We start from the raw sequence: 14,572 nt of genomic DNA, 5'->3' as shown, positions 1-14,572 counted from the left end.
CACTGCGATATATTCCGGTTTCAGCTTCTCATCTTGGTTCTCAGCATGCCTTTTTTTGGCAGAAGACAGCATTCTGTGCTATTATGTATTTTATCCCTATGCAGGTACCGACGTGCTGTCAGCAGCTCAGCTCTCTGCTTCCCTGTACAAGCTGAGGAGCTTGAGCTCTTAAGCCCCCTGCTGTAAGGCATTTACACCGTGCACAGGGCAGTTTGGTAGCTTTGCCCTGCATCCTTTGTATTTATCCCAAATGCATATTGCCAGATCAGATATCATATTCCAGTATTGGTCCTAATGATGACCTAGGGTTAAAAACTTCTTCCTTTGTCCTTTTCCTGTCCTTGTGCAGACTCGCTGTCCTCAGCAGGTTTGGTCCAGGCCTGGCACTGTGATGTGCTGCATGGCAGTGAAGTATCTCACAGCATTTCACACCCATCCATGCAGTTTTCTGCTCCTACCCTCTTCTTACCCACTTGTCATCTGCAGAGTTTATTAACAGGATTTCATTTTCCACTTCCAGGTCACTGGTGTAACATCTAACAGTGCTGAATGTTTTATGAGTCCCAGAAGAAACCCTTTCAAATGTCACTGACCAAAAATGAGCAACACCACTCAGTAACGACTCCCTTTGACAGTGTTTATTTGACCCATTTCCCAAGCTCTGCAATTCATGCTTTGTGGCTACCGTGCACTCTTCTGCTTTTTATTTATTTATTACTGTTGTTGGATTTAAAGTCTGGCATGTGGTGGAGAATCCAGGCATGAAGTTCTATCAGTCAACCCAGCAATCAGCCCTGGAGATAAGGAGGGAAGTGGGACCTGCAGTTGGCAATAGCACGTGGGTGTGGAAGCGGCTGCATTCCCAGGCCTGTTATCAGCTGGGTTCTTATCAGCTTATCAGAGATGGCATGTGGGGTTTTCTGGGTTTCAGCTTACCAGCCGAGGGGTCCCGGGGATTTGATTTGTGCTTCTGAAATATCAGTAATGCAGAATTTTCTTCAAGTCTGGGTGAGTCTCTTCTGTGTTCAATGAGCATCAGTGGACCAGAGATCTTATCTGTCAGTTCTGCTAACACTTTTGCACTGCCTGAAACTGCACTGCCTTGTTTTCAGTGCAGCAAAGCTGTTTTCTGGATGCTTCTGGCTCTTCTGCATCACAGAGCTCTAAGTATTAATGGAAACGAACAACATAGGAATCCTTTTATTTCCTGTATGCTCTAGAAAAATAATATTTATTGACCTTCGTTAGGCTGAACTTGAAACTTTTTATCTTCTGCTTTTTAACTTCTATTATCATTTATTTTGTTCCTCTTTTGGTAATCTGCCTTACTTTCCCTTTACGTCCTCTTTTCTTCATGTTTAAACGTTTCTTTCTTCTGCCCTTGTACAGTAATTGGATTAAGAAGCAGTAATTTAAACAGTCTTTGTGGTGAAGCACTCAGGAGTATTTCAGTGTTTTGGAGCTTCCTCATTTTCTTCTGACAAATAATTCCAGGAGAATTGATACAGGCTTTTCCAGGTAATCTAGGAACTCTGCCGTTGTTAGGGGCACGCTTGGGAGAAGAGATCTGCACTAAGTTTCTAGGTAACGTGGATTCACCAGCTCTGTAGTTTAATTGATCTGGAGAGTACTGAGTATCATTGCGGATGTTTAAAGAAGAGCAGGTGGTAACTTTGCTGTGTTAGACCACATTTCAGCATTTAAATACAAAAATAGTTTACAGTACAGTAATGACTTATTAGAAATCCCAGGTAAGGCAGAGTTTAACTGACTTCTCTTCCACAGGTGAGTTAGGCCAGGTAAGCATGGTACAGCCACTCCACGTCTGTTAGATACAGCAACCATCATATGATGGAAGAGCAGAATCAGTCAGAATAAAGATTTGAAGCTCTTGAATTCAAACGCTGCAGCTTTCTTACCTCACTCTCCTGCTTCGTAGATTGCCATTCATATAATACATGACACCTTAGTTAAAGCCATACACAAAACCAGAACCTGTGTGCAATCATAAAAAATGATGTTGTTCACTTATTCTTCATGTCTCCATAATCCATAGGCTCATCTGCTTTGAAAGAAGCACTAAAACTAGCTGAAAAGACAGTTGATCTATTTACAAAAGCCTAATTACTTATTTACCAGAAAATGAATGTAAAGTTCATTCAGGTGGATGTTAAAGGTCTTGTGTTCTTTGTCTGTGACTGTTTTCATTCTTTGAACCCAGTTCTCAGAAGAATTTGGCATGTTCAGTGCCATGCTCAGGGGGTATATTTCAGTATTTGTTATCCTGTTTGTTCTTTCGTGCACATTCAGTGTGTACATATCTTCTTTACTGCTTCCTCCTCACTGTGTCAATATGAACTTACAAAGAAATAAATACAACATTGAGTGCTGGTTTTGCTGCTTGCTGTTGCTTCAAACCTGCAAGCTCGTCTTTTGTGCTGCGAAAAATCCAGAGCAGCACGTTAGGTATGTCCAGGCAAAGCTCAGTGTATGTACAAAGTCATTGCAGAGTCACCAAAGTAATGGCAAGTTAAGATATTATGGTGTTTGTCCTTCAGCCTGTGTGTCACAAAAGAGTGTTGGAAAGAACAAGCGCCTTCAGGCTGAACTGCAGCTCAGGCAGCACTGAGTTTTGTTATCCCGAAATTGAGGGTCTGTGTTTTTTATCCTTGCCAAGAGGAATGGGGGATGAGAGGCAGGCCTGGGTCAGCAAGAAAGTCTGTGCTGCTCAGATGGGGTTGGCTTTCCAGCTGAAGTTGGCAGTATGGCCACGTCATCTCCAGTCCCTCCTGCTGATGCCCCTCTTGCTTTTGTCAGAGCTTAGTATGCTCTTGGGCTGTGCCCTGCTGGATGATGGAGTAGCAAGTCTTGAGTTGGCTGGTAATGGATTAACCTAACAGAGACTCAGGTAGCTGTGAAGGATGAGTGCAAGTCTCAAAAAAAAAAAACCCAAAACTATAAAAGACTTCTGCACGCTGATCTGAAAATCAACATGCCTGGCTGGATCTCCTGGGGGCCAATGAGCAGCGCTGCTGCATGTCCCCTCCCCTGGAGATGCTCTCCAGCAGCTACATAAAGCATGCTGCTGGCTGACTAAGGCTTCTAAACTCTGCTGGCCTGCTCTTCCTCTGGGTACCTGCCTGCTCCTGGTGAGATGCTTTGCAGCTCCCACAGAGGCTGAGTTGTGCCAGGGGAGGGTCAGGTTGGGCATTAGGAAATACTTCTTCACTGAGGGAGTGGTCAGGTGCTGGAATGGGCTGCACGGGGAGGTGGTGGAGTCACCGTCCCTGGAGGTGTTCAAGAGACGTTTAGGTGCTGTGTTGAGGGACATGGATTAGTGGGTAATAGGTGGACAGATGGACTGGATGATCTTGGAGGTCTTTTCCAACCTTGGTGATTCTGTGATTCTAAGGTATGGCTGCTGTGAGGATGGAGTACAAATTCTGTTACTGAGATAGAGATAAGAGTATTCGGTTCAACAGAAGCGATTACAGAGCATTCAATGTAAGCATATAATGGCTCAGCTGTAATAAAGAAAAGGTAAATAGTTTCTGCCAGTGGAGTAATGCACTAGGAAGTAATTGCTCTTAATTATCTGAGGGCTTGAAATATTAATAAAAGCAATGAAAGATGTTTTAGCATCAAGGACTTTGCCACATATCTGACTGTGTTTTAGAGACACTTGCAAATTTAAGGTGTGACAGCATTGTGATTTCTGAATATTGCGATGCAGAGTGGTTGATGTTAAGCAATACTAACAAAAACAGTGTGTGTTCGGAGAGAATACTGTGAGGTTCCTTACTGATGAGCAGAGTTTACCTGTGTGCATGGGTTAGAGGTGCAACCGCCCACCCACCCTGGATGGAGAACTCTCTTCCTGCTTACCTTCTTTTTTGTTACCATAACATGTCAAGAAGGTTTGAGAACTGCTGCTCGTGACAGATTTCTGTCTTTCAGAAAAACTGGTGGGTCTGCCCAGAGAGGTAATAGTTTTTGGCTCAGCAACATGAGGACAAAAGGCCATGGTGGAACTGGGGGAGAGCAGTGGCTGATGTGCAAACAAGCAGTGTACGGATGATGTATCTTGCACAGGGACCTTTGGCCAGCCAGCCTGTCTGTAGGTAGGGTAAACTGAGTAAACCATGTGGGTATCGTCAGGAGAAGTGCTGTTCTAAAAGAGTGCATTGTGCTGCTGCTGCATGGCATTCCCTTCTCTCCAAAAAGCAGAATTACGCCACTGTTTTAACTAAATTTCACCATTTTCTCTGTATTGAGACAGGATTTCTCCATGAAGTGCTACAGCTGTGCATAATTTCCCACCCCTGATTTCTTTTCATTGTCATAGATGTGAGTTAGGTCTAAATCAGTGAATGGTGCCCCTCAACCTGGGGGAGAGCTGAGGGTCTGATTGTGCATAGTCACCGAGAAGGAGTGTGTGTGTGTTTGTAACCTATAGCACCAAATGCACTGGAAGGCTTATGTAAGACACGTAAACTTACAGGGAAATGTAATGCTGTGAGGCACAAACCATAATAATTCTGTGATGGAAAATCTGCTCTGGTCCGTGTGCCAGTTCTGCTGTTACCTGCTCCTGCTCTGAGTCCTCTGGGTGTATAAATAGGAGCACTTAGACTGCATCATCCTTTGTGGCAGAGAGCTCATTGCCGAGGCATTTTTTAAGTTACGTTGGGTAATAAAAATGACCTGTATACAGATATTTTTCCATCTAGAATGTTTTGAATAACTTTACCCTTCGCCACTGCACTCTTGTTGACCAGAGCCAATTTAAATGCAAAAAGGATGCTTGCTGACAACGTGAATGTAGCTGTTTCCTTTCAGTGTGTGCCTCTCAGTACTGAAGCTCGTATCTGTGGTAGGAAGCACTTCTTGTCTGTGTGAGCTGCTAGACATCCGCTGCGATGGTAGAGAATAATCAGCCATTTGTATGCACTGCTTTTAAGCCACAGAGGATGGTTGTTGGGTTGGTTTTTTTTGCTAAAACAAATGGAGCTGAAGTGGATAATAAACCCTCCATAGCTCAGAGTGAAAATGAGTTTTGGAATGCTGAAAAATTGGTGGATCTGAAGATGAATATTTCCCTTCCTTTTTAATGCAAATTCCCCTGCAGTCCATACATGTGCTTCTAACACAGAAGTATTGTAGTGAGTGCATTAAGTACACTCCAGTATTCAGAGCTGCAGCTCAGGAAACGTGAATTTCTTGTTCTCTTTGCTGTGTTGCTGTATAATGAGGCTTGCTGTATATCTCTTGGTCTCAGCTTACTCTTTTTACTAAGTTAACTGTATTGTTAACTGAGCCTAAGTAAGCAGATGTTTAAATGAAGGGGCTGTGGGAGAATAATGTGTTCTGCCAGGTTCAGCAGGTTTAGATGAATGGAAAGGCAGTAGAGAGATTAAAAACCGACAAAAGGATGTGGTGTTGGAAATCAAGCAGAGTCACTGACTGCAGCCACTGCTGTTTTGAATCACAGTAATTTGGGCAGGTACTCTGGAAATTTGCAAGCTGCCTTTCCCCCTTCGTGCCAATACCTATGGGTGTCTCAGCTGCAATTGAGATATTTTGTTAATGGGGTGATGTGGAAGAGGTAAATAAAAATTCAAAGCAAAGCTGATGTGCTTTGCCTCAATGCGGCATTCAGATTGGATTTGTGTTATCCTGAAGACTCTTTGGGAGGTCTACAGAACTGACAAAGGGGTGATGTGCAGCAGGAATAAAATTCTTCCTTAGTACTTAGGTGTGCTGCTTTGGGACAAGCTGCTTTGCTGATATGAAAAGTGCATCTCTGCAGGTTCTTCTTTTTTCCCAAATGCAAGATAGAGGTGGTGCTGTGCAGCTGCCACTCAGACAGGCACATGGTAAGCAGGCAGTCTCTCCAACGTGATGAATGTTTCCAAGGAATCTCAGGGAACGTCTCCTTCTTGCCAGTACAGTAAAATAGCAGCTGACATTCAGGGCTTCTATTGTGCTGCATGCAACTTGTGAGCTCCAGCCGGATAACAGTACTGTGCATTCACCTTTATCCACTGTGATTAAGGGTGGTATATCAGCCCAAGCACTGCAGGTTTTTTCCTGCAAATTCACCTGAAGCCAGGCTGCAGGGAGGATGATGCTGTAATCAGATGGTAAGAAGGCTGCTTCTCAGGAACTTGTTGACCTTGTTGCCCTAATACCAGGGATTGGGCGATGTTTAATGAGGTCGGTGGTTGTGTTTTGGAGTGGGGCTGTTGGGGTCCTGACTGTGGTGCTGTAGCTGGGTGAAACAGCAATGGCCGTTGTGCCACTGGACTTCAAACCTGCAGAGAAAACAGCTTGTTGTCAGCAAGCCCTTTGCTGCACGGTGACAAAAGGAGCAGTGGGAGTTCTTCAAACTCCGTTCCAGCTTTTGTATTTTCTTTAGGCAGCAGCTGATTTAAATCCCTACACTTCTCTGCCATACGAAGTCTGTTCTGCAGACTACTCAGAGTGAAGAGCGTTTGGTGGGAAACTCTGGCTTGCCCTTTTTCCTCTGAGAGTCCATGCTTGTGGTTAATATCTCATTGGAGATCAAGTTGTTCCGGTTGTTTTGCATAACATCTATAGATGACATCCCACACATCCCCTTTAAAATCAAATCCAAGAGACAAGTCTCTTGTGCCAACACGTTGCTGTCGGTTTTATTCTTTCTTTTTCATTACTGCATCCTCCCAAAAGAAAAATAAATTGCTTATCTACTTCTGAATCTTATTTCCAGTGACAGATATTGCAAAGTATTTCTTCTTGGCTTTTGGCAACCACCTTTGTAAAAATGGATGGTACAGTTACCCATAGCAATGATGAGGCAGAGCAGGGAAGCATTGAGTCAGTTTCTTCATGTCTTTTTGTGACATTAGAGCCTTAATTTGGCTGATGAACAGAATCATACTATCCTTCTTGGAACCTGATTTAGTTGTTTTTAAATATTAAATATTAATTAGAACAAATCAGTGTGGCAACAAATGAAGGCATCTCCTGAGATCTGAAATGTGTTACCACCGGTCTCCTTCCTAAGGTTCTACTTAAAGCTCGCTGTCTTTGTATGACACGCTTCAGAGAAACAAGCATTTTGAAATTAGGAGTGCAGAGGTAACTGAACGCTGCTGCCTACATCAGTAGTTTGATGGGACTGCATATTTCTGGAGTCTTCATGCAGTGCCAGGTAGAAAAGGAGAGGGGAGCCGGGAAAGGCGTTCTGCTCAGTGTGGCACTGTGGCCTTACTGGAAATTGGAGATCAGGTAATGGGATTTTTCTGTCTGGATCAGCCTCTGGCTCTCTTCAATATGTTCAGGAAATCACTTTACATCTCTGCTTCCATTTCCTTGGCTGTCAAATGAACATAATGATAACTACCTCCTCTGAGTGGTTGTGCCTCATTAGAGCGATAAAACATTTTGGAGGAAGGAATCATTGATGTGTGACTTATTAATCCTGCAAGGTCAGGCTGAACTGCCTGTAAACAGCCTCAGAAATTGCAGGATGAGGGAGAGGTCTCCCATAGCTGAATGAATGCTGGTGCTCCACACGCTGCTAGCAAGCAGGATTGCTAGAGAAGGGTGAAACAGATTTTTCCAGCCCCGATTGAACAAGGGCCAGCTAACAACAGAGCATTTTTCTCACCTGCTGACTATCAGCTCACTGCAGTGCATCCCTGAATGTTCCGTGCACTCGTATGTTATTTTTGCAGGAAGAGGGTTTGTTGTTCAGTTCTTCTGCATGGATGTCTTACCAAGATGCTCTGTGTGTTTTTCCTGCACATACGACTACTTGCGACATGATAAAAGAGCACAAGTCAAGGAGATACTGAGATAAACAGATGAGCTGTGTTTATAAACCATAAAAGCCTCCTAAATTTGATAACCATCAGTCCTAGCCAATATAACCATAGTGCTAAAGAAAGAAGAAATCAATATTGCAGAAGCTTTTACGGAAAATTTATGAGCCCTCTGTGTTCAGGAGCAATGCATGAAGACTGAAGCATAGCTAACACTGTGCTCTTATGGAGGAGCTTAAAGAGAAGTCCCCTGTTGAATCCACAAACTGTTTCAGGGATTTAAATCAGAGAGTAGGAAAACGGGCTTATTTTTTTTTTGTTTTAGTTGAGCAGTGTGTGTGCAGGAGGAGGAAGTTCTGTGAAAAGTTATTAAGCTCGTTTGGGTGCTGTGGCTGAATGGACAGTAACAGTGAAGCCTGGTCCCTGCCAGTTACTAAGCATACCATTTTGGGTTTATGTTCATGGGATAAGTGGGTTTGTATGAATTGTTTCTCTAATTGCGTTCCCTCGAAGTCCTTAAGATGGAATTTCACTGTGTTTAGATACTACTTTCCAGCTGAGACAAAGTTGTATCACAAGCAGGCATTAATGTACCAGTCAGGATATTCCTTCCGCATACGTGGAAGCCATTTTCTAACTACATCATTGCATATTCCCTTACCCCCTGATGCTTACGCTCTTTGGTTTGATCCTGGTTTATGACTTACTGTTCATGCAGGTGAGGTAACGTCGTCACTCTGCCTTCATCCCAGCTCACATGTGCTGCAATCATGGGCAGCTCTTGTAGTTGCATACGGGGGAGCTCATCCCTCTGATGGCCGCAGAGGACCCATGCTTGGTCCTACTCATGGCTATCTATTGAAACCTAAAGGAGAAGACAGAAGAGTGGTTGGTGTGAATTGTTACCAGGTATTAAGAAATCCCTTTGGAGGGCTTGATTCCCACTGTGGTGTTTGTATGGCTGTTTGCTAGGGTATGCTTGTCTCTCTGTGCAGTGAGATTTACTTCTTATTTGTACTTTGAAGGCTTGATTTGGTCTTCATTAAGAACATCTAAAATCATGAAAATATGTAGTTGTACAAATCCTCTTGTATGTTACACCTGTTGTGCCTTTTTCCTATACTGCTCCATGAGATCTCCCCCATATTTATCTTCACTTTGTGCTGGTAGCACATAGGAGCACAGAATGACAAAATAACACAGGAGAGCTGAGTCCAGAGGATCCTCGCAGTGCTCCAGCCTGGGAACCTTGATCTGTCTGTCTGAACAAGATTAAAGTGAGCATTGTGGAAGCTGGGAATAGATGAAGATTGGATATGTGATGGGTTCACATCATTTAAAATTCTATGTTGAAATGATTTCTTATTCTTGATTATTAATTAGCATCAGTGGCATCAAGTTGCAGCTAAAACAAAGCAGGCTGGTTTTGATTCCTGAATGTTGCCTTGCTGAGAAGTAAAAACATTCTCCACTCTTCTGATTAAATCATTTTCATTTCATTGTGGTTTGCAATAAAAAGTGATCAAAGGCAAGTTCTCTTCTATGTCTGTCCAAAATGCTGAAAGTTTTTATGTTTCTCCTTTCCTCCTCACTTTATTTGTAGAGGATTGGTTTAAGATTCCATCTGCAGCTGCAAGCAGTAGTGCTGCTTTATCAGCTCGTTGCATGCTGCTTTGCAGGCCACAGGTTTTGTGTTTTCTGCTGTACCAGGGACCTTGCCTGGTCCCTTCCTGCATCACTGAGGAAGGAGGTATTGGATTGAAAGCCAGTAAGAGAAAAGCAACACAAAATTACATGTAGACATATATCTCTGCTCATTGGCAGTAACTTTGTGTCCTAAGGCAAGGTGACAGGAGCATGTCCTCATGCCAGCAGTTGGCTAGACAGGATCAATATATGGGAGAGGAGGAGATATACACATAACAGATAGAGAAAGAGCATATGTTTACAAGTCACAGTGGTCAGTAGTAGTGGTCTCTCTGGATGTCAGCCTGTGATCTCATGCTTAGCAGGGGTGGCTTCTTGTGCAGAAAGGACATGGTAATGCTATTAGAAGTCTCCAGAGAGGTGGTCATATAGCACAGTGTACCGAGGTGAAAGGAAAGCACAGGATCTTTGTGCTTGGTCTGTAGAAAATACAGGTGCTCTCTGTGTCCTCTGTTTCATGTTCAAAGCTGTGTTTTGCCAGGAACCAAACTTGCTGGGACCTGACCCTTAGGCACCGTTGTTTACTGAATTTGCTTGTGATTTTGGTGTTGTTGCCTCTCTGTTTCCCTGCTGTGGCTGGCAGCGAGTACTGCAGCATCTCCACCTTTGCCAAGGAGGAGTCTGGTGCCAGACTTCACGAGGGCATTGGTCACAAGCTAGTAATTTAGACATTAGTACTCTTTCAGCAATAAAAACCATTACTCTGATCTCCCCCAGGGAATCCTCCACTCCTTTCTTCTAATTCATTTTAGCAGGTTTTTTTTGTTTTTTGTTTTTTTTGATAAGGCACTTTATTTTAGTGAATCATACATATCAAAGCATATTTGCTTCTTCCCTGTTCTCTGGCTCCATTTTGTTCTTGTTTCTTATTGCAATGTCTCTAAGTATTTGAAAAATGAACAGCAATAGGCGCAGAAAGATTTCAGCCAGCCTGCAGTGTATTGGTAAGTGTTTGACATGGCTTGCTGAGCAAAGGGGGCGGGGGTAGGGGGGGGTACAACTGGGAGAGACTGAATTCAGCAGCAGTTTCCAGCATTTCCTTTGCTTCCTGCTTGCAGGCAGAGCTTTCAGAAGGCCTTTCCGGTGTTTCTCTGATCTTTAAATGCATGTCTTCCAAATGTGTCCCACAGGTGCCAACAAAAAAACTGAAGAAATATGAGAGAGAGTACCAAACAATGCGAGAGAGTCAGCTGCAGCAGGAAGATCCTATGGACAGATACAAGGTACGGGAGATGCTGTGTGGGAACCTCTTTCATTTGCTGAATTACATGGGGAGCGGTGCAGTCCCAGCCGTTAGGCAGAGGTCTGCGTCCCACGCTCACCTCTCTAGGATTTGCTGATGCAGATTTTAGGGAATTAAAATGGCAGGCAAAACTCATTCCTTCTATTGAACAAGCACTGTGAACACTCAGACTTAGTGTTTTTGCAGGGATGTTTGAATCATGATTTGTTACTCTCGAGACATCTTCAAGTAGCCACATATAATATTTTTCTTCTTTCAGTTTATATGTTTGTAGGTAACTCTCCTGCTGTTGCACTTTTACGGGAGATCTTCATGAGATGCAGAAACAAAGGGTGATTCTCAGCTACAGACACAGAAAGGAGAAAATACACATTGTTCTAGCCCAAGCTGTGTGCAGTAACATCCACAGAGACTTCGGGAAGATGCATTCTTCCTTGACTTGATATGTCCTTGTTTCTCAACTCTGTTTATAGCAAATGTTAGTAATTTTTTGTCAGTGTAATGACTAGTACAGTGGGACCCAGTGTTCTCTTGGGGTCCTGGCATACTTCTGCAATAGGATTAATAGTCATAAATAGCATGCTTTAGAGCAGCAGAAGAATAAAGCTTCAGTTATTAATATGGTAGCTCAATAGTTTACAAAAATATAGTCCTTGATAATTTTGGATCAGCGTTGTTTCCAATATGTTTGTTTTATTGTTACTGCTACGTTCTGTTGCCATAGGTTTTTGTGTGATGGAGGCTCTGCCTCTAGGTTTATATTTTACACAGTGTTCAGGATTCTTTTCTTGCTTACCCAGTATTAAAAAGAGGTTAGTGTTCCTTGGGAAAAGCTGCCAAAGATGAAGCACTTTACTGCATATTGCCCAGTTTTGCTGGGAACTGACATTGCTTTTATACATCTGTGTTGTTTTCCTGCCCTTCTTCATTGTGCCTTATTATGTGTTGATACGGAGTCTGCCCGGAGTGTGGGCTAGTGAATAATTACAGGTGCTGCCACAGGTTTACATGGCATGTAAGCATAAGGAAAGTGCACCGTGTTCGTAAAACCACAGTGTGAAAGACTGTGCTGTAATCCATAAATACGATGAGATAGAGTTACACTTACAAAGAAAGTAAAACTGACTTTAAAAAAAATACTTGCTTGTGAAAAATAATGTTTTAAGTGTAGTTCTTTTATGTCAAAGAGTGAATTGAGAACTGAGAACTGGGGCTGCCAAGAGCTGCTGATGATAAGAACATTGAGAAAAAAACACAACTTGCTGCTGATGAACTTCTTTTCCAGTGATTTGCTTATACTACTGTGGAATTAAAGTGATACTTAAAAGCCAAAGAAGGCTTCTTTAAAGCTCTGTGGAAACTGGTTAATCCTGGGTGATGGACGGTGAAGAACATCATCTCCAAACTGCAAATGAGGATATAGAAAGTGGCTCTGTGGTCACTGCCTATGTGAGTCACTGTCATGGCCAAGAGCACAGCACAGGTGTTGGCTTGCACTTGCCCAGCTGCCTGTGTTGGGTCTGCTCTTCTTACAGATGATGTGCTTAGGTAGGCTCCATAACTTGTTGGCTGCACATTAAATGCAAAGTTCAGAGTTATTCTTCAGCTGATCGATGTGATGGAGAAATGCTTGTCAGTGCTGTCTGTCCCTTGTCTTGCTTGTTTGATTTTTTATTTGCGTATCAGGCTGAGGTTGGTGAGAATTGACATTTCAAGAGAGTTTCCAAAGGGCAAGGGGAAATGCAAGCTGTGGACCCTTGTGGACAGAAAGTGGAGAGCCAGCTTTGCTTATCCCTTAAGTGATCACAGAGCAGCCCTTGTGTTTTGAAATGCATTTGGGTTTGACAGTGCCTGGCTGGGCTTGGTTAGGGAAACACCTGAGACAACGCTGGTGAAAAGACAACATATTGCCTGAGTACAGCCTTGCTGCTAGTTCCTCTGGCCTGTGTGGGCTCTACCCTAGAGGTCCACTTTGTAATCTTCCAGAACAGCATGTTGCTTTGGTTTACTTACCTAGGAAGAGGGGACTGCTTGGGCTCATGTGTGCCACTTAGAATATTCCTCTTAGAGGTTGAGAAGGACACAGGCCTGCAGTCTCTTGGCAGTTTTTAGTTAGAATTGTTACAGTTTTTGCTGTTTGCAGCATGTGTTGAGGTTTTTGTTGCCAACAGAGATTTGTCAGGACCAATGGGATGTGCTCAGTGATGGTGTTGCATTGGCGCTCCTGACTTGCAGGGATGAAGGATGTGTTGAGTAAGACCCCTCCCTGTGAGCAGGATGGTGCTGGGGAGTGGATGGGAGCAGCACCCCTTTGATGGCAGCAGGGCTCCAGCCAAGCTGCATTCTCTTCCTGCTGTCCCCACTGCCCTGTGAGCAGCAGGGAGAGAGCTCGCAGGAGGTGATGCAGCTCTTGCCATTGCTGAGGAGCAGTCTGACTTCAGGGAGAGAGACCGTGGCCCACGGAGTGCACGACAGCTTCTTCCTGTCCTGGTATTCCTGAGCACAGTAACTCTGGGGCTGAGGAGCCTCCTCTGCAATGCCAGGAAAGAGATGCCTCATGCACAAGGGCAGCTGGACGCATCCAGCAGGGTGCTCCTGCAGAGCCACCACCCCCACGCTCCCCATAAACTCCAGAAAGGGGCTGTTTTTGCCATGCCACGCCTGCCATTAACCAGTCACATTTCCTTGACAGGTTGAGTTCACATGTCACAATAAGATGTGCTGTATGCCACAGGAGCTCCTGCTCAGCTTGTATTTCGTGTGCTGATTGTGATAGAATTGCTTTACCAAAAGAGCAGTATTAACAGGTGCCACATGTTCTGGTGTTTATTTCCTTCTGTATTTACAAGTATTATGTAGGAAAAGTATATTTTTTTATGGACTCGTTTTCATGGTCAGGTAATTTCATCTTTCATTATTCATAAGAAGTCGTCATTCATAATGCTGTGGGGTTCTAAAAGGGTGCAAAAGTAAACACATTCTAAATTGCTGTTTGCCACCAAATTTCGTACTTTTTAGTTAAAATAAAGAACAAGTTGCCTATAGGAGTCAGTGAAAAAAGTGACCTATGTGTGCAGAAAAAAAAATAGCAGTAATGGTTCAGATTGATATTTTCTGTATATTGTTACAGGTTTTTTTTCTGTGTTTAAGAACACCTCATGTAACAGGGCTGTGTTTGACTTGCAAAGAAACTGCTAAAGTTGGGCTCAGCAGCCTTTTGTTTTAAATAAAAGGGAGCTATCCAGATAAAGTTGGCTGGACCCTGCTTGTCCCCAAGGTTTTGTTCTGAAGGTAGAAATGCATTTTCCTCCATGGACTTCATTGTGTGACAGAGATGTTGTCTATGAATAAATGTGTGATTTGGACATAATAGCTTTTTCTGTCTTTGAAGTGGAAGCGTTTTTTATTCAGAGTAACTGAATGGTAACTGTCATGTGGAAAAACATAAGGTAACTCTGGCTGGTATTTCTTGTTTGTGGGTTGGTTTGGTTTTTCTTGTTTATTTGTTTTTGTTCAATGTGTTTGTTTGTTAAAAGTGCTGGTGCCCTCCTGGGAACTTATTTTCACAGTCAACGAGGAGAGACACAAACCACTTCCAGGAGCCTCTGAGTTGCTTCCCACGAAAGGTTTTCCTGGGTAGTGGTGTAAAAGCCTTTTGGTTTCTAGATGGTGTTTCGCAGGGTTTTCCTTTAGAGCCGCCCTTGCAATCCAGAGCTCTTCCCAATGGGCTTCTGAAGACTTCAGTTTGATTCCATCAGGAAAGTGAATTGTAAGCAGTGTTTTCATTCCATCACTGAGGACCGACCTGTTCTTG

General features: G+C 43.4%; 1 protein-coding gene across 21 annotated transcripts in view; it reads left to right on the top strand.

Annotated features, from left to right (window-relative positions):
• Positions 1 to 14,572, top strand: part of RABGAP1L (RAB GTPase activating protein 1 like) — a 216,544-nt gene that overhangs the window by 187,013 nt on the left and 14,959 nt on the right. For 17 of the 21 annotated variants that reach the window (NM_001389346.2, NM_001389347.2, XM_046944410.1 and 14 more), the window contains one exon: positions 10,646 to 10,738. In NM_001389346.2, the coding sequence (NP_001376275.2) occupies positions 10,646 to 10,738 (93 nt within the window). Of the gene's footprint in view, positions 1 to 912; positions 1,009 to 10,645; positions 10,739 to 11,017; positions 14,129 to 14,572 lie in introns of those variants that run through there. The other 4 variants (NM_001012923.3, XM_040704573.2, XM_025152821.3 and 1 more) reach the window with 2 other exon arrangements.

Source organism: Gallus gallus, chromosome 8 (assembly GCF_016699485.2).
Source record: "Gallus gallus isolate bGalGal1 chromosome 8, bGalGal1.mat.broiler.GRCg7b, whole genome shotgun sequence".
Taxonomy (NCBI): Eukaryota; Metazoa; Chordata; class Aves; order Galliformes; family Phasianidae; genus Gallus; species Gallus gallus.
Note: the sequence above shows the minus strand (reverse complement) of the source record. Positions and strands in the feature narration are given on the sequence as shown.